General features: G+C 38.3%; 1 protein-coding gene across 18 annotated transcripts in view; it reads right to left on the reverse strand.

Moving 5' to 3' along the window:
- The window catches only part of ATP2B2 (ATPase plasma membrane Ca2+ transporting 2), a 408955-nt gene that overhangs the window by 43570 nt on the left and 342951 nt on the right, over positions 1–22434 (reverse strand). For all 18 annotated transcript variants that reach the window (XM_064668162.1, XM_064668150.1, XM_064668159.1 and 15 more), the window contains 4 exons: positions 11504–11745; positions 10733–10967; positions 4683–4862; positions 2783–2870 (listed from right to left, as the gene is read on the reverse strand). In XM_064668162.1, coding sequence (XP_064524232.1) covers positions 2783–2870; positions 4683–4862; positions 10733–10967; positions 11504–11745 — 745 coding nt within the window. The remainder of the gene's footprint in view (positions 1–2782; positions 2871–4682; positions 4863–10732; positions 10968–11503; positions 11746–22434) is intronic.

Here is a 22434-nt window from a genome sequence, read left to right on the forward strand (position 1 = left end):
AAAATACGTATAATTGGTAAAGTGAATATTTCTTTTATCTTCTTTATCTTCTATATCTTCTTCTACACTTTCTGATGATATTTCCCATCAGCACTAAAGAGATTTTTCCCATAGTATTTTTTTTTAAAAAATGACAATTTGGAATTATTTCAGCAATAACATTATAAGGACATATCAGTATAAATGATGTGTGTTTTTACTTGTTATATTTTGAAATTGGGTAAAAAATATGAAATAATACCAACAGGTGCCTTAAAATCCATACTGTATTTCGGTAGGACTGAGATATCTAAGATTTTTATTTCACTTAAACAGCTTGTGACAATAAACCACTTTCGAGTAGTTTTTTTTCCAATCTACCTCTACTTCAAAGCCATAAATATTTGAAAGCAACCGTGTGCCCAGCCTGAAATGCTGAACCATGCCTTTCTCTAGTCCCTTAGCAGCAGTAAAAACAAAAAGGAAAAATAAAAATGATCCTTTTGCTGGGTGGGATTGTGCTATGTTAACGAGAAAAAAAAAATATTCCCTCCAGCAGCTGCATGTCATTAAAAATTAAATACGAAAAAAGTTTATTTTCTGATGTGTGTTTTTAGCCCAGAGCAGATAGAATACATCAAAGGAGAGAAAATCCTCTTGATCCCTCAAGTGTCTGAGAAAAACATAACATTTTAACAAGAGGCCCAAAACTAGTGAACATTTAAATAGTTTCTTGTAACTTTTAATGGCCCCTGGGGTATCACCAGCCAAAAAAACCCTATCATGATTTCCAGAGAGTTGTTCTTGAACTTTGTTAGATACTTAATTGCTCTGTCACTTGACCTTGCCACGTCTTTAAAACATTAATTGTATCAGTTGCACATGGCATTCAGTAGTAAATATCTTTGGCATTGTCAAAGTGCATATGCTATAAAACATCAACAATTTCTTACCTTTTTTTTTTCTTCAGCTCTCTATTGATTTCAATTTCCCTGGAAAAGGTTTCATTTTCCTCTTCAGGGAAAATCCTGAATCATTCAGATGACTACTCCCAAGGGACTTATTTAATCCACTTAATGAAACACAAATTGTTGTGTTTCTGAAACAAATAAACTATTAGGCTGTACTATTATCTGTTCTTTAAGAGGTCTAAGACAGGATTTTATATGCACAAGTGAAGGGAGGAGACTTCAGCTGTCTGTGTGTTGTTTTCATCCTGATTTATGGAGCTAACAATGCTCTCCAAATATTTTCAATCCTCAGTACCTATCAGTAAAAGGTTTTCCAGCACATCTCCCCCAAATACATATATCATTTATAAATTACACATTTTTACTCCTATAGTAATAAATTGTGGACATTATAAAACACACATGGAAAAGGAGGAGATAGAGTTTAAACAGTATGTCTCCACCTGCCCTGTCCAGCATTAGTGCCAGGGTTTACAAGATATGGATTGTTCAGGAGAATTTCAATGTTTCCAGAGCTCTTCACACTCACCAGTTTCAGTCCCAAAGGACCCAACTGATCCAATCTTCAAATTCACAGTGGAACTTTTGCTCTAAAGACATTCAGACATTTTTAAAAATTCCATAATGCTCAAAAGCCTTTGTAATCAGTCATGTGTGGAGGCATGGCCAGGAAATCTTGTACACCCAGAGGATTCCCTACCTAAATGTGAATAACTATTTAAGCAGTCAACCAACTGAAAATGTGTCACTGATCAGCTGGGTCTTATCCTGAATTTTAGCTCCTCCAAGACTTGCTAAGAAGGGGCTCTCCAGACCTTGCAGGGCCTTAGCAAAATAATCAAAATAATCCAGCTCTTTCTTCCTCGGGAAGCCAGGAAAGAGCCATCTGCCAATGGTTCTTCCACCTGTGTCAATCCCCCATCCCAGCAGGGCTAAAAATGACATTTTTGCTGATCAGAAACTGTCTGATTTCATCAGCTGTCAAGTGTGAGCTTCAAAGTCAACAGAATAAGATGTCAAGTCATCAAAAATTGTGAGATACAGTTATGAAAAAGGCTCTATAAAGAGAATTGGAAACCAATCCCTCTTTTACAGAAGCATTCCATCTGCAGACAGCACGGGGAGAGAACGTCATTTGTACAGTGCAGTTTTTACAGGACAGACTCTAAAAATGCAGCCAGAAATCTAAAGGAAACCAGTGCAAATCATACAATTAGTGACTCTATAGGAACAGGGAATTGGCTCAAAATCCCCATCTCCACTCATGTAATGCTAATGGGGGCAGCTCTGAGTTACACCATCACAAAATCTGCTATTGTAACAGGAAAAGTGTCTTTATCTTGGAATATTCTTTAAAAATAATTGTCGGAGAGCAGATGCACTTGAGAGACTTGATTCACTCTGAGATTGTTCTCATCTTAAAGGTATAGGCAAACACTATAAAACCTATGTCCCCTCTTGTTGATATGAGTAACACCCTGTTTCTCAACACTGTTTGCTTTCTGACCAGCGAACACACGTTTTCCCTTCCCATCTAGGGCCTCATTCCAGTCCAATTCAAAGTCACAAGGCAAATATGAGATTGTCTACATCTATTTGCCAAACATCTTATTGGTATTTCTCCTACTCCTGCCAAAGAGTTCCCTATTATTTTCCATCTCAAGGCTGAGGCCGAGCACAAACAGCAGTGACCTGGTTACCGAGAAAACCTCCTGGCATTAGGGAGAGATGTGCAGTTAAAGGTAACAACTCAGTTATATTTGTGACAGTAAAATCTTTACAAGGCAGATGATGTGCTGCAGTAGCTGTGGCATTAATTTCCACACACCCACCTTTCACCAAAGTGTGTTTGTCCGTGGGGGACGAGCGAGCAAGAACCCGGAGCTTTGGCCAGATTTTGTCAATCCGCTCCTGCTCAATCTGGAGAGGGGAACACACACAAAAAAAACCAAACCCAAAACAATTAACCTGTGATTAGCAAAATGCATAATATGTTTGTATCTATGTGTCTGACAATTCACTGCTCAAACCTGCAACTTTTCTCCAAAAGCACAGGGAAATTACAACAGTCATCAAGCTCAAAAAAGGCAGTTTGTTACTACCAGAGCTCAGCTGTGGACTAACAGGGAAATTTTGCCACAGTATCTAATCTCCATTTCTTAACATCTTTATGGATAAGTCCACATGACTGCAGATATAGGATTGGGGAACTTCTCAAAGCTTATCAAACATGTTTACAAGTTTGTCACTATACTCTTCATTTTAATCCAAGTTCTTCATTTGGCACCAACAATGGCAAAATTTTCTCTGTACAGCAACAGGAACAAGGACAAATCTGCTGCATATACCAACATTCCCAGGATTCCATCCATCAATGCAAGGAGTAAAGGACTGTGTCTGCTCATTAATGATGGACTCAAAGAGACAGCACAGATTTTACTTTTTTAGAGCTGACTTCCAATATCCTGTGCGTGAGCTCCATCATTTATGAGGAGTTAAAAATCCTCAGAAGAATAGATTTTTATGCAAATTGTTAATGTGAGTACATTAGATAAAGTGGAATAAATTAAAGAAATGAGAGGAGCTGGTTCTCAGGACAGACTGCGTTTTTAGGAGCAAAATTGCTCTTGAGCCCCTTCTCCTCCTTACTACAAACCTTTAATGTGCTTAGTTTTGATTTCTTGTAGACCAGTGCTCTGGATCTAAAAACTTCAGAATTAGGCCAGCACTGAACTGATACCGACTCTGCATCAGGAAAAGTAAAGACTGGAATTTCACTGCTGTTTTGAACTGGAAAAGGCTGGGGGTAGGAAGAAGCAGCAATGTTTCCAAGGAGCCTTTACCCATCCGAGAACACGCCAGCACAGGAGAAATATTGCAGTGTTCTCACTGGTTTCTAATAATGCATTGTCCTAGTTAGAACAGCTGGGACCAGTTCATCACTGGATGGGTGTAACCCAAAACTGTGTATTCTATAGCCTTCCATGCCATTTCCCAGAGACTGTTATCAATAGACCATTTACACCCTCTGCCCAGAGCAGCCCTGACTCCTCAGGCTGTAAACTGGGTGTTCAGAGGCCTGTGAGATAGGAGGGTGCTCCTGTGCTCACACCCAGAGTGGAACTGTGAGATAGGAGGGTGCTCCTGTCCTCATACCCATTGTGGAACTGTGAGATAGGAGGGTGCTCCTGTCCTCATACCCATTGTGGAACTGTGAGATAGGAGGGTGCTCCTGTCCTCACACCCAGTGTGGAACTGTGAGATAGGAGGATACTCCTGTCCTCACGCCCAGTGTGGAACTCCCCTCCCTGAGGGAGGCACTGGGCATTCCTGCCTGAACTGGAGGATATATAATCTTGGGGTCTTGGGACTTTTTTAACCACTCGTGGGATCCAGAGGAAGACTGCAGCTTACCACTCTCAACCAGACTGCAGATCACCACTCTCAACCAGACTGAGACCACCACTCTCACCAACAGGTTTTTTCCCTCTCCTTTTCCTTTGGACTCAGGGGGGCCAAAGAACACCACTCTGTTCACACCCCAGGGTGCTGGGTTATACATTTGGGTTTTGTGGGTTAAAACCAACTGTTTGTCTGTATAATCGTATTTATTATATTATTTTATTAAATTGTTACTCTGACTTATAATCTCTCCGCTGAGTTGAGCTCATTTCCCCTGCTGGTTTACCCTTAAACCAGCACATACATTCGTGGATTCAGACTATAAATTACCTCTCCCTTCTCATTTCGGATCCTTCTGTTGAACTCTTTCCCTTCGAGGCAGAGGAAGTCTTCTCCTGGGTGGATGATGCCACACTTTATGGCGATGGCCCGGGCTGTGTTGATGTTGTCCCCGGTGACCATGCGGACCGTGATTCCGGCTCGCTGGCACTTCCTTATGGCTTCTGGCACCTGCCAAGGCGAGAGAGCAGGAGAGAAAATTCCCAGGTAAGAGCTGAAGTGCCAGTCAGGTGTTCCCAGCTGGAATGTTTCGAGGCTGAGAAATTCGTGAGGCAAAAAGAGAACTCGGACGTGTTATGGGTTATTATTGTTACTCGGCTCTCAGGGAATTGAGGTTACACCACGGGCAAGGCAAACCTTGCATGAAGAAGCAAAAAAACCTGTCTTTTAGATCAGTTGCCTAAAGTTTCTCCTGACTTGAATACAAATGAGTGCTCTGCAGCTTTATTGACCTTCAGCAGCAAAGTACAGCGTGCTGAGCCAAACATAGGTGGGAATATGAATGCAGAATACACATATTTTATGCAGACAATTATTTGACTTCTGAGCCAAGTTTTGTTTCAATAAGATTATTTTTAAAGTTATTGTAATTTAGCACTATCACACTAATTTGTGCTTATCAACAGGTGAAATTTCTAAACATAGGAGTTTAAAATCACATCCATATTTCATGTATTTCAAAATGTTAAAAATGAAACATGACTTTAGTTCTGCTCCTTTCTGCACAAGATTAACTTTTCCTGCTGCACAGTTAGAGAGTATTCAGTGTGTAACAGGGTCTGTGAGATTAATACAGAAGCTGTATAATGACTTGGCATCATATAAATCTTATTTTTTTAAAAAAAAGAAAGATTTTTATAATTAAAATGTACAAGATCTGGAAGATTCATTCCTAACATTTAAATAAAACTCTTTTAATACAGCTATCTGGGTATATGAAGCCTACAGAAAGGCTCCATGTCTACAGCTCAATTTCAGATGGGGGAAAAAAAAATCTATTCCCTTAAACTATATCATAATTCATGATCATTTATAAATTAATATCACTAACCAACTAATTCTGTCTCAGGATATTTTTACATTATTATGAAAGCATTATTTCTTCAAGACAAAAATAACAATATTATTTGACAGGGAAGAATAAGAAAGGTGTTTAACACATCAAGAACTGCCTAAATAAGTATGTTCAACACATCACCACTTCTCTAAATTTCATTTTTACCTTAGAAGGGTCTAAGGACTCATCATGATGACTGAAGCCCTTCACAGAGCTACAGGAAAATGAACTGCCTTAGTACAGAATACAGAATAGGACAGATGAATATAAATATATATATATATATACGTGTGTGTGTGTGTTTGTATAAATAAATATTTTTTTAAACTATTTTAGAAAGGGTAATAAAATGGACATTACTGGCTACAATATGAAAGCCTGTCTATATTCTTCTTACCAGTTCAGTGCACCTTGTTGGTCACAACCTCTGTCATAGATATAAGAATATTGCAGAACTCAACACCAATTAGAGTGGATTAATCTCATCTGTTAGTGTGAAAAATGTTAAAAAAAGAGACACCATCTACACGCTTGCACTGCTAATTTTGTGCATTTCTAGGTATTTTAATTTCCTCTGTGGCCACAAGGATGTGACACTGCTGAGGGCAGGAAACTGCATTTACGTGACAACCCTTGCTCTGAGCCAGAGTGGCAAATTCTGCACTCCTAAGGATTTCCTGGGGCCACAAAAGCTGAATATCTCAGACTGAAATTGTTCACCCTTAAACCATACCCTAGATCATGGTTACTCTAATCAGTGGATAATTTCATAGCACGTTTCTGCATATTTATTACAGGCAGTTGTGAAGCTTTTATTTTCCAAAATGCCTCACCAAACCAACACCTAATTGAGGACCATAATAGTGCTTCTCCCATGATTACAAGGAAAATCACCCCACTCTCAAAATGTGTCCCCAGAACGTGCTGTTTGCAGAATGGCTCTGGCAATACAAATTACAGAACCAAGGGAAGAATTCAGGGACAGAGTTTTATCTTCCAGTTCCCTCATCTCTCACTGAGAATATTCTTCCCACAAGTTGTACCCTGGAAGCATTATTTGGACCTCAAGCCTTTTAATATTATGAAATAGATTTCTAGACAGGAATGTACAATCAGATTAAATCTATTACTTAAGCAAATGACTCCTGATCTACCCAGTTTCCACATTAATAATCCTGACTATATCCCATTTGTCAATTTGAAATGCCCTTAGTATCCACTTTAACTGTGGTGACCCTCATGCATAGGACATGACAGATTTAGAAGACTATCTGGAAAAGCAGAACAGTGTATGAACCATGAAGGAGAAAAATAAATTACAGTGCAAACAGAAAAAAATGGTCTATTCCCACAAAGTGCCAGTCCTATTAAACAAGGTCAGGGGAGGACAAGCCAGTTTCAAACACATCTCAAACTTGCATATAACGAGAGAAATCATTCTGTCTTCCTCTTCTGTCATTTTCTGGACAGCTGGTGGGTGGTATCTGATTTAATACTGTGTACAGTAATTACAGTTAAAATATTGTTCATATTTTTTTATTGCTGTAAGGGAGAAAGAGTGTTGGCAGACTGAGTGGGCAGTGGAAGCAGATATTTTCCATCAGTTTTGCAGAGCTTAAGCACACACTGTACAGTATCTTGGTTTATTTTCTGTCTGCAAAGAAAAACTTCCAATGCATGCATGCATGCATAAAGCATCCAGTGCAGGAATCTCCTCCTGAACCAGGTGACAAATAAATGGCAGAATTTGGAAGTGATTTACGTTCATCTCCCAGAAATAACAGACTGTGGGCGTTCATTGGCAAATCAGTGTAAGGCAGTTCAGACTCATTAAAATCAAGCCAGAAAGGCTGTCAGAATCAACAGAGGACCTCTGCAGGAACAAGACATCATTTTGTTTGTTCTCTTCTTGTGTATTTATCAAAGAAAAATAAAAAACCACACACAGTGTATATAAATATCAAGCAAGCAGTGCTTGATAAATCCAGCTCCTACTAACAAATAAACTGGTGTGTGAATTAACCTGGGAATAATGCAAAAGCCACAGGTGTCCATGGCTGGCATTCCAGACAAATCTGGAGAGTTGCTGGACATCATTGTTGAAGAATTCATGCAAATAGTTTCTTTTAATGCACAGAAGGAGATGTGAGTGCAAGGGAGCTCCCAGCAGTACCACGAGAACAGATGCAGCACTGAAACCACAGCAGCAGGACCCCACTGACCCCCCAGGGATTCCCAAGGGGAAACATTCCATGGATGCCCAGGAGCCCTGTGCCACAGCAGCTCTGTACACACCATTATCCGTGTGTTAACTCCAACAATGAACTTGGGGAAAAGGAAAAACTGAGCCTCCCCCAGGAAACCTGAGAATGTAATGTAAGTGAAGATAGAGGCTGCCAGGATCATGAGACTGGATTTTTTCATTGGAATTACTTAATTATCACTTCTGTCAGAATAAATTCTGATATCCACGAATGCTGAGAATGTCAATAAAACAGTAGTTGTAGTAGTATTTCTAATTTTTGTGGTTTGTTTTTTTTTTTTTTTTTTGCCAGAGAGAAAGCACTTTGAAAATTCATACACTCCAGTGGTGACTCTATCAACGATTGGGCTTAATTCTGGCAAAATATTGATATTCCCTATAACTACTCAACATCTCTGAATTTGCATCAACAATGGTGAATTCAGGCATGTATGTTATGATATTCCAACCAAGTCAGACATTCCATATCTAGGCAGGTTTTCTGAAAGTTACAGTTGTATTCTGGCTCTGGGTTTTTTGGTTCATTTCTTTTTTCCTGTGGTACAGTTACTGCTTTTTACTAGTATGTGGAGTGGTAATAATAGTAATAATTCAAACCTTGTTTTAGATGCAATTATTTAAACATTGTGTTAGATGTTCCCATGATGTTATTGTCACTTTGAAACAGTCAAAAGGGATAAGGTGTGGAAAAAACCAAAACAAAGCACAGAGTCCCAAAACCCAGATGGGTTTTACCAACATTTGGTAGAATTCTGAAATTCTATATATATATATTTGATTGTGTGTCTTGCAATGAAGTAAGAAGTGGTACTGCATATTCTGGTGTTAAACCACAAGAAATTCAATACATTATTCAAATATTTCTTTAGAAATAAGATGTTTTCCTGCCTTCATCTCCTCTGATTCTTTACATAGCAGTCAGATTTGACCTCTCTATTTTTAGCAGTGTTACTCACTTTTACCTCATGCTCCAAAGAAATTATTCCCTACGAGATGAGAGCAGTTCTCTTACAAAACACACTCATAATAATCACATGAAAGGATAGTTTGCAGCTATTTTCAATGATAACTGCAAATCCCACTGCTACACAACCCCTCAGTCTCTCACACCACACATCACCACACTTAAAGCTGTTTTCTAACGTGTGTCATGAGTTGATTTTGGAGGGATAGAGGACTCATTGACAGTTCCAGTGGTCACTGAGAAAATCTTTCTGAGTTGTATATATATCTATGAGCTAAAGCATTAAAGGAACATTGCAGACACCACTTCTTAAGGATGCTTTAAAACATTTTTCAAGGTTTGCAATGTCAGGCGTAGGGACAGATGGATTAGCAGCAAGAGACCATCTGATGACAGATAAAGTGAGTGCTGGTGTTTGTGGAGATAAGGAGTTTATCATACAGTTTTCACCTAAGCAAGGTTTTCTTTTTATATTATAACCTTGATATTGAAAAATACACTCAGCAATGTCCATTATCAGGTAAAGAACAGTTATGTTGGTACCTGTAATTGTATTATGTTAGTTCCCAAAGTTACAGCTCTTACAAGTTTGTAAAAACCTACTTTACAAAGAACTCAGGGAAATAAGTCAGAAAAATCTATAATTTTCATGTTTTAGTAAAAAAAATAAAACCCTAACGTGTCTAGAATTGCCACCAATTCTCAGTGAATCAAATACAAAAATTCTGACGTGGTTAAAAAAGATCCAGCAGAGATGTAAAACGAGACAGAAGAATCAAAAGAGACAAAGATGGGCAACAAACTACTTTTTGTGCAGCATCAGAACTGACAAGAAAAATCTGAGTTATCTTTCCCTGACCTCACTCCAAAGCAAACCATAGCCACTAATCGTGTACTGAAGTAACAGCAGGATCAGAGCAAAGAGAGTGGAAACACCTGGATTGTACACTCAGCACTTCAGCTCTGGGACTTACCTTCTGTCACTGCTTCTAAACTCTAAAACTGAATTAATTCTCCACTGTCACCATTAATTATCAAGCACCATATATATATATATATATATATATATATATATATATAATTTACAAGTGTAGTAGCAGGCACATGCTTCCAGTGTGAACACCTAATATTGATTTTCTCGGTTGAGCTGAGTTGAAATTTTAGTCATATTTATAGAAGCCATTTAAGCACAGTATCCATGAAACCTCCAGCCTTTTCATGGCAGCCTTTCCTTGTCCAAATATATTAAAAGCAAGTTTTTCTGAGTAGTCATCAGGTACAATTTTAATACCATTAGTAAAGTGGCAACTGTTACAATAAACCCCAAAACTCCAACTTCTGGAGAAAATGAGCATGTTGTCCTTATAGTCATGGCAATTATAATCACTGCACGTCTTCCCTGCTTGCAGAGTTGCACATCACTGAATTACTACAAGGAAAACTCTTTAATGTGTGGGAGCATATTAAAATTTCTGCTGTCCTCCTGTACACTACTCCTCGACAGAAGCTTAAGTCATCTCCATCCTGTAGTTCAAAAAGCCCTATATTTCTTTATTTAAATATCTGTTGATTGATAGTTGATTTTTATCAGGTTAGTAATTTGGCCTTTTATCAAGTAAAGCCTGTTTCTAAAGCTCCCTTTCATCTTCTTTGACGGAACTAATTTAAAAGAATAAGATAAAACCTGTAAGAAACCTGTGACTCAATTTATATTCAGCCCTCTGAGAAACGTTTTACAACATAAGAATTGGATATACCTCTGGCCTTACTGGGTCTTCAATGCCAACCACACAAATGCAAGTCAGGTCAGATAAGATGTCGTTCTCGTTGTCCCAGTCGGGCTCTGGGCTGCTGGAAAAGTCTCGGAAAGCCACACAGATGGTTCTCAGCCCGTCACAGGCCATGGGTTCTATGACTTTCTTCACCATTTCATCTCTGTCCCGTGGTCTGAAGACACGAGGTTCCCCAGCTGCATTGAGGATCCTGGAACATCTGTTTTGTTTAAGGAAAAAAAAAGGTTGATTCTGTGTTTGCATGAGTACTGAAAAGTATCTTCCTGTATCAGCTCATTTCAGTTGACACTAATCTGAAGGAAAGTTTTAAGCTTCTAGTGGAAATTTCTAGAAGATTCACTGCTGAAATATCAGAGAGAATTTGTTTGTGACTTATTATAGAGACACCAAGTGCCCTTCATCCATTATTTCCTCAATACCCACGTAATTAATGGGCTTAAAACTTATACTGAAATTGAAAAATATTTATTTTCCAAAGGGGCTAAATGGAAAAAATCCATTTGTAAACTACTGAATTAGACCCAAATTTTTGGCAGCCAGTGATAAAAACAGGCCAATTTTGCAAGAGTGAGCAGTTTAAAAAAAAACCTGAAAAAGAACATTAACACCTTATACTACTAAAGTGTATCATATTTCTGGTGGAAGTAGTAAATTCCAAATTTGAAAATTCCCACTTATTAGTGTCAGAATGTTTTGCATTTTAGAAAAACAAGGCAACTAATCCACTGAACTTACTTCTTGAGGACAATTTCAGAGGCCCCTTTGCTGTACATTCGGAAGCTGCCATCTGGCATTTTAATAACCGTGCTCATCGACTTCCTGACGGAGTTGAAGGTGTAAACTTTATAGAGCTTCTCCTCAGGGATGAGGCTCCGGACAGGCTCATAATCCTGCTTCAAATCCAGGACAAATCCCAAGAGGCCACACTCTGTCTTATTGCCCACCTGGCGAGGCAGCCCACCTTCTTTTTCTGGTGGCTGAAGAGAAGAAAAGAGTTAGACATTGATTTCTCTGATAATAAGCAGGAGACAATTAATGAAGCTACAGCGTACAGTCTAAGAGCTGAAATTGTGCAGCCACACAGCTTCCAGTTTTTAAAAGCAGGGGAAAAATCCACAGAGCTCTAACAGACTTGAAGCATTGCTGCTCACAATGAGAAACATTTCGCTGGTCTCCTGCATTTCTTTTCTTTTAAATTAGCCATTGGCAGCTCAACAGCTTGAGATGGTCGGGCGATACATCAGTAAAAATGAAGTGACTTTCTTTAGGCTCAAAAACAAGTAATTCAGCTTCTTGCAAACTGAGGATTTCCTTTTCTCCCTTGCTTAGGGTTACACTGGTTTGCTGATTTTCATGGTTTCAACGGTAAGTTAAAGAAAGTTCTGTCCTTTCTTTCCTAGCAGGAATTTTTATGTAAAAATAAATGTGCATCCAACCACAGTAGTAATAATTAGGTCTATATCTAAAAGTACCCATTTTTAGAATTAGCACACTTTAGTGTGCTGCTTCAGACAAGAAATACTTTGTATTAGAAAAAAAATGGAGTACTCTAAACACTGTGCAACTCCTGATAACTCTCAGTCCTTCTGGGGCAAGGAAGGCTTTACCTTCACATCCAAAATATAAACAAACATTTCATGTACAAACTTTCTTGGAAGCGTAATACACTCCAAACCAAATGTTCCTGTGTTGTCAAGACTCCAGATCGACCTAAAGGGCCCAATGTGTGAACTATAGACTGTTGATAACTTAAATTTTGTTATGCTCACTAGAATTAGGAAAGGGTTCCTTAAGCTAGGGTCAAAACTTCTCTTATGGGAACCAAAACAAGAAGTCATTTCACAGCTTTAATTTGCACTGAAAACAGATGTGGATTGGATTCAAGACAAGACTGTAAGTCGTCATTTTCAGTGTGAGTTAAACATTTACCTCACATTTTGCAGGACTATGTTCAGAATCCAAGTTTAGTTTCACTGTAGACTTTAAAATCCAGTTTACATCAGAAATGGGATTCCCAAGTAAATGGAATTCCCTATGTCGTCCCTCAGTGGGATGAGGGCTTATGTAGGGAATGATTAAAGTTGAGAATCAGTAATTCTGCTGAGATTTGGCTTCTTGCTCCAAGAGGAAAAGAGGGATCTTTTAAGTAAGCATTAGTATGTAAGTGTTCCAGATAACCACCAACAGCAGCTGACTTGAAGAATGAAGGTCAGACAGATAATAGGAGACTGCTCTAGAACTAAAGTAAGCAAATAAACATGAATTTTTTTTCCATTAGAACCATCTTTCTATCACCAAGAGAACATATACCTGGTGACAGATAAATTAATGTCATCTCTTTCTCGTGAAAGATGCATCTGTGGAGAACAACACAGAATAACCCAAAAATCTTTGTCTCAAAGAGATTTATCCTCCCGAAAGGGATTGTAACATCTTTCTTCTCTATGAACCATCATTTTTACTGAGTTATATGGGCCACACTGGTCTTGCAATGGCATTTGAGTGTTACTCCAGGGTCAATGTAAAACACCAGCATGCAGTAAAAATGACAATATGATATATTAGTTTTATTATCTGTTATAACAACTTGTCCCACTATAACCTCATTATATTATGATGTAACTTCCCAGTGGATTCTCATGTTCACTTAAGAATCCCTAAATCAAAATGCAAGTGCTTGTAGTATCTGGAAGGATTTGCATTCAGAGGATATGAAACTCTCAGTTAGGAATCAAAAAATACTCTTTAAAATACAGTGTTGTTTAGATAAATAAGGTTCATTTTCATGGCATTGCAGCTACATAGTTCCTGAGACATGCCAAGGACTTCAGGTTTCTCAAAGGAACAGTCATCAACTTCCCTGCCTGGGTGGAAACGCTGGGAAAGATCAATTCCTCTGTCCATGTCATATCCAACTTTTTCCATTTTAGACCTAAATCCTCACTGATGCTGTGCTTGTCTCTGCCACTGAAGTCAGTGAATCTTGAAAAATGCCTTAAATATGAATGAGATCAGGCCACTAGAACACACATGGAAACCAATGAAAGACACACAATCCTAGACAATAATTGATTTATAAATATGATTTCATCATGCCCTGATGTGAATGGATACCAAGAAAACAAAAAGCTGCCCACATTTCACAACATAAAAAAACCTAAATAGCAGAGCCCTTCCGAAATCGTTTTTATTTCAGCAAAAAGTAGATCACACTCTGCTGTTCTTACTGCGGCCTAAAAATAGATTTCTTTCAGGGAACATCTTTTCAATGCAAATATGTAAGCAGGGGGGGAAAAAAAGTACCAGTGAAAAGAAAAGGAGCAGACATTTCGGAAAGGTTTCAAAACCTAACAAGCGGCCACCTCCCTCCAGAGCAGCTGCTGCCTCCATATTCTTTGTACATCACATTATAATAAAGCATATGGTGGTGAGAGCTGGCAACCAGCACTTCCTTCCCTGCACTGTTTCAGCTCAAAATCCCCATGCCAAACCCATCCTCCTCGCAGATTGTTCTGGACAATCCTTTGCAGGAGCCGCTGCCTTTGAAACTTCCTGCTGGGCCCGTTATCTAAATTTGTTTCTCGCCGAATTCCGTCCGTGGCGCCCGGAAAACAATTCCAAGGGCAGCCCAAAGGGTTTGTTTGGAATAATTAAGTAGGAATGACTTCATTGGCTCCTCGGAGGATGAAAAGCCTTTGACGACAGAGGAGGGAAACTGAGCTTTGGCAGTGAGGACTCAGTCGATTGTGACGTTTTTAGGAGCTCAGGGAAGGACCTCCTTCAAGGCACGAATCAGCTACAAACTCTACCAACTTCTACCAGGAGGAGACCAATCCAGTGTCTTCCTCCAATCATGATTTTCCCCTGATCCTTGCAAAATTTTTTTGGAAGTGTTTCCTCCGAGCCTTTGTGTTATTGGACAGCAACGTTTCGATCGCGAGCAGATACTCGCGTGTGAAAGAAACCGCGGACAGATGTTTAAATAAGAGCTGCTACAACCACCAGACCAAAATAGGTTTCTAGGTCAAAGTACAGCTGTGTTACTGAGGCTTAAAAACACCAATGCAAAGCCAGTATTGACCTGACAGTGAATTTGGATTACAAAGGGAATTTTCAGAATTATTTCGCTGAAAAATAATTGACTAATAAACGAGTTTTAAGAAGGAAGAAAGTTAAAACTGCGGGTGTAATTTATAGAGCGCTTCGATATTTAAAATTAGATTAGGAAATTATAGTGCTTTCATTTTTACCATAACACTTCTAAACCTCATTTTCTCATTGCCCCTTCTGACGTGGAAAGAGAGGACTTTGCAAGAAGATCCGAGTAGTCTTTCCAAATTAAAATGTTAGGATTTCACATATTTTCTAAGTCTTAATTTGTTTTTTTGTAATTCTCCTGTGTTCTACAGATTGAACTACTCCTTTAGAATAATGATGGTTTTTAATATACCAATTTATTAAGATAAAAAGTGAGCTTTGCTAGAGTATTATGCCACTACTAGGTGTTCTATTAGAACTCAGAACCAGAACAGACAAATAGACAGAGGAAAACAAAGATTTTCAAAATTAAATTGCAAAAGATTTCCACTCCCTAATCTATTCACTCAAACAGAAGAGAAAATAGAATTAAATGCATGTTTAAACATGATGTATTTAAAACGTAAAATAACCAAGAGGGTTGAATGCTGTTCAAACAATGTGATATTTTTAATTCCTAGCACTGTAAAAAGAACTACTAAAAAACTGTGATACTATCAAATTCATTACATAATTTGAACCAATGGTTTAATGTCAGACATCTAGAGCAAGATAAAAGCATACAGCATTTGTAATCAAATATTTCAGCTTTTTGTAGATACAGGTTTCCTTAACTGACTTCAAGGTAAACTAAGGCAGATTTAAAAATTACTGGTTATTTTGGAGGAAAGCTTCAGAATTAAAGGAGTTCTTTTTAGCCAAGGATTAAGAAAACTTTGCTTGGCTCAATAAAGTTTCCAGTTACAAAATGGGAAAAGGTTTCAAAAGATGTGTTGGCAATAAGAACACAATAATTCCAGCCATCAGCTGGTCTAGTTTCATTTAGAATTTCCCTGGGATTCTGGAGCCAGAGAAATGGTTTAAACCCAGCTGGCAACCAAGTATCAAACAGTTTGTTGTTCACTACCCCTTCCCCCTCTGGTGGGATAGGGAGGAAAATTGGCAAAAGCCATGGATTTTGATAAGAACAGTTTCACTACAAACACCTGGCATCAGCTGTGCCCCATTAAAATGCTACAAATTTATTTCCATAAAGTCTCCAGGAATAAAAATTAGTCTTTATATCTGTGCAGATTCTGATCTTTGCAACCCTTGAGGACAGATCTTAAATAATATTTTTGACCTGATTGATGGGGAAGATCACAGTTTGTCCTTGGGCTGGTTGGAATTTTGAGTGTTTTCCTGGTACTGCTTAAGAAGTTGCCTCTGGTTTATACAGAGCACAGAGAGGAACTTCCTTTCTGACAACATACGTGCCATTTCACAGCTCAGAATCATCACTGCAAAGTACAATGCTGTCGAAATTCAGTTAAAATAAAGTCAAGAGTCACTTTGAATTGGGGTCAGCATAAGGGATTGAAAAGAACAGTTAACAACTTGGAGCTGGTTGTGTAATCACTGTGCATGACTTTACATTCTGTCCTGAGCTCACTCACTGCACTTAAAGCCCAACACTTAAAAGTTTAAAGGTTTGATGGTTTTTCTTATTCTTTTGCACACCACTGGGTAGACTGATGTAGGTGTTCCCATTCACTTTTATGCCTTTCATCAGAAAGTAAATTTATCTCCAAATTTACTAAATTTTACTAAATTTGCCGGCAGAGGATTAAAAATATTTATACATTTTACTGATATGGGGTCTCTTCCTTTACTTCATTTCAATCTCAAGCAAAGGACTTCAATTCCAAAGAACTGGAGGTCCACATCCCTTAAGGATAACGAGCTTCTAAATTCTTGGCTTTGACCAGTTTGCACCATTTTTGGGGGGTCCAATGATGGCACATTTCTAATTACAAAGGTCTATTGTACAAACGTTTGGAATTTGGCTCTAAACCAGTCAACAAAATCATCTGGGAACCCTTTAACAGGTGCTGTACATGCTATTGTAACCGAGACTGGACATATTTTCTAAATATAACAGGGTTTGTTTCACATGGTACATAATGGTCTTATACATTGCTGCACAGAAGCCAGAAAAATATTGTAGGGTGGCATTTGATATGTTTTTGGAAATGCTAATACAGCTCAACTAAAATAAAACATTTTAGGCTTTGATTGTGAAGAGCTTCTTACAGACTTTTCAGGGGAAAAAAAAAGACAATGTTCACCTCTAATGGTGCCACATATTTTCAGACAGGTGGAATCAAAAAGAAGGTGATGGCAAAAGGAAATGTGGGGTTAGTTAATTCCCCCTGTATTATCAAGTCTTTTCCTTTTTATATATATGCTTTCTGCATGATTTAGACACTTAAACATCACTGTCACAGGCAGGAGGACAAAAGGTGTTTGAATTGACAATTGGTGGGTGGAACAAGATTCAGAGAAAAAAAAATGGCTTTACACAGATGTGTGTCAGTAATCAATCACATCAGCAGTAGACCCTAGCATAAAACAGGACTAAAACAAAGGAGAATGTAGAGAGGTGAATAACAAATAGATAACATAAATAAATAAATGGCTGAAATTTCACCAGTGTTGCCCTGTATTCATGTGTCTCCCACGTTTCTGTTCTGGAAATATGTCAAAAGGGGATATAGCAGCTAATTCGTTTTGCTTCCCATCACCCAAAAAACCCTATTATCCACAGCAGCTCCATTTCTGGGGAAAATGTGCATCATTTAAGTCACCTCGAGTTCTCACTATTTACTGCAGGCACCAGGAGCCACCATCACAAGCCCACCAAACCCAAGGCAATTTATTCCAAATGCTGACTGACAGGCATTGATTTCTTAACTCATTCCACATCTAGACAACCTACAATGAAAGCACAGGGAAACGCTCACAGGAGATGTAAAATCTGAAGGCTGGGATCAAAAATGTCACCAACAAAATCGTTTAATAATGAAGTTATACATTTGTAAGTTGTTAATCTTGAGCTCATGAGCTGCCTTCTCTATACATGAGCAGCCCCCCTGATATTCCATGTGGAATATCCCTCATGGTTATCAACAACCATTTAACTGCCAGATCTGCTCAAACTTCCCCAGAAAATGGCAACAGGAATTCTTGACTCGTTTCTATATTGGGTGTAAGAAAGAGTATATTTGTGCAGTAGCTGGAACAACGGAATTATCCAGGTACAACTGTGTAATTAGATCTACCACAACAATTGGGGGATATTCAAAGGCTTCCTGTACCAGATTAGCTGTGATGCAGGATGATTATTTCATTTTTAGGAGGATAATTATTGAATGTTTTTTCCTAAAATCTGAAGATAGACCCGAAAATGATGCAACAACATAAGTAACTAAACAACTGTGGTATCACAGTTGAGGTGGATACAAATTTAGTCAGATATAACTTCATCTAAAAGCAGTGTATTTCAGCATCTTTCCTGCAACACCAGCAAGGCAATAATCCTATAAAATGGGGGCAGCTGTAATTATGCAATGTATCAGTGTGACATTTCCCATCAACACAGCAAAGCTGAGAGAGCAGTGATGTGGCTCAGTGACTATGGACTCCTGCTTGTTTCAGCTCAAATAACGGGAACAAGGGGAAAAAAGTGATGCCACCCATAAATTCCCCCCAGAGTGATCCTGAAGGAAGGTGAAATCAGGCGTGAAGAACAGACTGAAAGGCTGGTGGGACAGTCTCTGCTCCCTCTCACCTATTTTTACATGTTCAAAGAGAGCTTATACTTTGCCCTTAATTTTAATAGCAAATAATTAAATTGCCCTTTTCACTTGAAGGATAAATTTACCTCTGATGCATTAAAAAAAAACAAACTACTGCAAACATGCAAATTCTTTCCTCTTCTCACTAGTTACAGCTAAAGATGGACATGTTAGTTTTGTACTAACATACAAATATGTATGTTAGTATTTTTTTAATATTTTTAAAAAATTAGAGTCATGCTCAGAGGAGGGAGACTCCACAACTTCTACAGGCAACTTGTGCCAGTGTTTGACCACCCTGAGCACTAATTAAAGCAAAAGCTGCTATTTCCTTCCATGTCACAGCCAGAGCAAAAGAGGGGTAGTTATAGCAGAAGTAGTTAGCAAAGCTAAAATTGGCTACATTTATCCATGTAATTAATTTAACTTGGACTAGAGCAAGGCTTTGGGATTTCAGGTTATGACAAAAATAACACCTTTTCCTAAGGTCCTGCACGTGTAATTCAACAATAGTTATTCTAAGGAACCAAACAGTGGCAGAGGTGTTACATTTGTACCTTGCAGTTCATTAATGACTCTGTAACCTAAAGATGTCACAGGAGTTATTCTTTTTCATCTCCTAACCCATTTTGGTTCTCTAATTTGATTTTTTTTTCCTTTTTAAATAAATAATCTATATTCCAAGGCTGAAATAATTAAAATAAAAGATCGGAAGCCTTTTAATTTAAAAAAATAAAAATAATTTTGAAAACAATGTCTCCATTCCAAATGACAATAATTCATGGCTTAATTTAACCACAGGTACATTAATACACCACATCACAGTTCAGAGAATGAACTCTGCCTTGTTATGACACTACTAATTAATCATAGTTACGATTAGGATACTCCAACCTTAGTGTTTCTACATGAGATTAAACTGAATTTTACTGACACAGATTTTTCCCCACATTTTGCCCAGAAGAGTCTTGACATATTTATTATACTATAAGATGTTATTCATCTGTATTTAGGGACCTTCCTATTGTTATTGATCAAAACCATTTATATGTTCCCTTAAAACGTGCCATTTAATGACAATCTGGCTCTAAATTTGGAAAATTACGTATCCCATTTCCAAATTTGGACATTAAAAATCTGCACTCTTGTCCTTTTGTACAGCCACAGGGAACTGGCAACTGTGAGATTTATTCTAGTGCCATTCCAGCTTTGTTTTGGTGCAGCACAAACTGTTGACAAGTAACCTATATAATCAAAATAATTAGCCACAGCAATTGTTATTAACTTACTTTAATTAACAATCAATTTACTTTAAATATAGTCTAAGCGCAAGGTTTCAGTTCAAGCTAGCTATAAAGAAAGCAAGAGCATGTTTCTCCCCTATTGCCAGTATTGCCAGAACACAAACAAGAGAGACAAATACACATTTTCTGAACCAAATTGGTTAAAATCAAGAGCAGACTAATGGATTTTATAAACTTCCAATACTTTGTTCCATATATTTTGCAAGCACTTGCTGTATTGTCCTGAACAACAAACAAGCTGAACATTTTTCACTAAGTGCAAAAGAGAAATTGCACTTAATGGCAGAACTGTAATTGGTACCTCCATAATGACAACCAGCAGCTGCCACCTCAGTTTAGATCCATTAAACTGAGGTTTTACTGGTATTAGGCTGGCTTTGGGAGTGCTGCAGACAGAGAAAACAGAGACAGGAGACAAACTGCACAGTGTGGAGCTGAGCAGGTAGTGAAAATTCAATTTCAAGGTGACATCTGCAGTTTAAAAAGTGTATTTCCAAATTAGAACCAACCCTAGGGATTTCCGTGGGGTCTGCCAACATTAAAAACATCAATGCATCTGTTTTAGGGTTGAAACCTCATCTTTTAGATTTATGGAGATAGAAATAGATACATTTTCTTCAGTTGTAGCAGTGATCTAAGTAGCAACTGTCCATTTGGAAAATGCCCTTTTAGCCACTCTGCTACATATTTTAGTAATTTATTGACAGTTTTCCCCCTTACATCTTAAGCCTTTCTCTCACTGAGGCTGCCTATGAAAACCTCATGTAACATTTCTGAATGTATAATCAACAAAACTACTCACTCTTTATTAACTATTTAACTCCCTTCATAGAAACAATCACATTTTTAAAAACATCTCCACTATTAGTCTGAAATGCATCTCATGCCTGCTTTTAACCAGTCATTGTGCAGGAATTTCAGCCACAAAGGTGTGAAACACCTGTATCCACGTATACCAACTCTCATTTCAATTTGCTTTACCTTTTCTGTGCTTATTAACTAATCAGAACTGGGAAAAACAACCAGCCAACCAAGCCCTCTCTCCCCCTCAAAATCTGTTAAATACACTTCAGACGAGAAAACTAAGTTTCTAGAAAGACCAAATTAAAGCTAAAAAGTCCAAACTCAAATTATTAGTCTTAATAGTCACTGCATTTCTGGTTGCACCAGAGTTACAATTTGTACAGTTTAAGGAGCTAAATTTAGTAAGTGCAGAGCAAATCTAGCCCCATGAAAAAGGAAGTTTTTTCACTTGACTGAAGCTACTGATTATAGCCCATCATAATTATAGATCTCCTCTGTTAATAGTACTCATTTCCAGAGCAAGGAAAAGGGTTCTTCAAACATCCATTTCTCAACGAGTCTGAAAACACCGAGAGCAGATATTTCACAGATCACACAAAATGTACTCCTCTTTCCTAGCACTCATCAGCTGAAACTATTTTTATATTGGTTTTGGTGAGTTAGATGCTGGGTTTTGGGGAGGCAAATGGAGGAGCTCAAGTGAATATAACATGTCATAGTGATGTTTATCTACTATTTTCTTGGAGGGATTTTTTTTTGCATGATTGGTGGGATAATGTTTGAGATGCATTATAAATTCAGTCCTCTGGCCAGTCCCTCTCCTTGTCAGGACACTGAGAATGATGCCTTTGCTGGGCAGAACAGCAGACTGAAACTGCAGCCAATTTTTGCCTGATTACTCATTCAGGAGGAAATGGGGCAGGAATGATGGAAAGCTTGAACATCCTGTCCTTCTTTATAGCAAAATTCTCCCAGAAAATCTTGTCTTTCACCTTTTCCAAATATATAGCCCCTACAAAACCAGCACTGACAACATTTCTTCTTCACAGTGAAGCAACTTTTAAAGTAGCTGAACTCTCTGCCCACTTGAATAAGTGGAAGCAACAGAAAAACAACAATGGCATAAGAAATCTGCAGTGGAACTGTTTAACATGCTCAATACTTTCATTTGGTACTGTGACCAGCTTGGTACAATGACATCTTCTGACACTCACCCATAATTTCAGAAGGGTAAAGTGTCCCCGTGTCTCCATAAGGATTCACCAGTAGCCAGCCATACTCTGCTGCTCTGGGTTTGCACTTACATACGTGAGAAAGGTTCACAGGATTACTTATTGAAGGTGTCCTGAATTTTCATAACCTCTGGAAGCTTAGTTTTTCCATTTCCAGCAGGTGTCTGCCAAAGCATGCCAGTCATTCCTTCAGGGATGATAAGGAACTGGATGGCTTTGGCTGAGTAAAAATGCCCCAGCAGCCTTTCCTCAGAAAACTCTTTTTCCTCTGCTAGACTCCAGCTGGGAAAAGAATTTTTTGGAGCAGATGCCTTTTGGCTTCTCTCTGTCAAAGTCATCTGCACCCGAGAAATCAGATCCATCAGAAGTCCTGTGCCTTGGAGAAGCCAGTGCCCCTCACAGCTTGCTCAGAATCGGGGGGAACAGTTCTTCAGAATGCCACCCATTCTTGA

The sequence above is a fragment of the Pseudopipra pipra genome, chromosome 11 (assembly GCF_036250125.1).
Source record: "Pseudopipra pipra isolate bDixPip1 chromosome 11, bDixPip1.hap1, whole genome shotgun sequence".
Classification (NCBI taxonomy): Eukaryota; Metazoa; Chordata; class Aves; order Passeriformes; family Pipridae; genus Pseudopipra; species Pseudopipra pipra.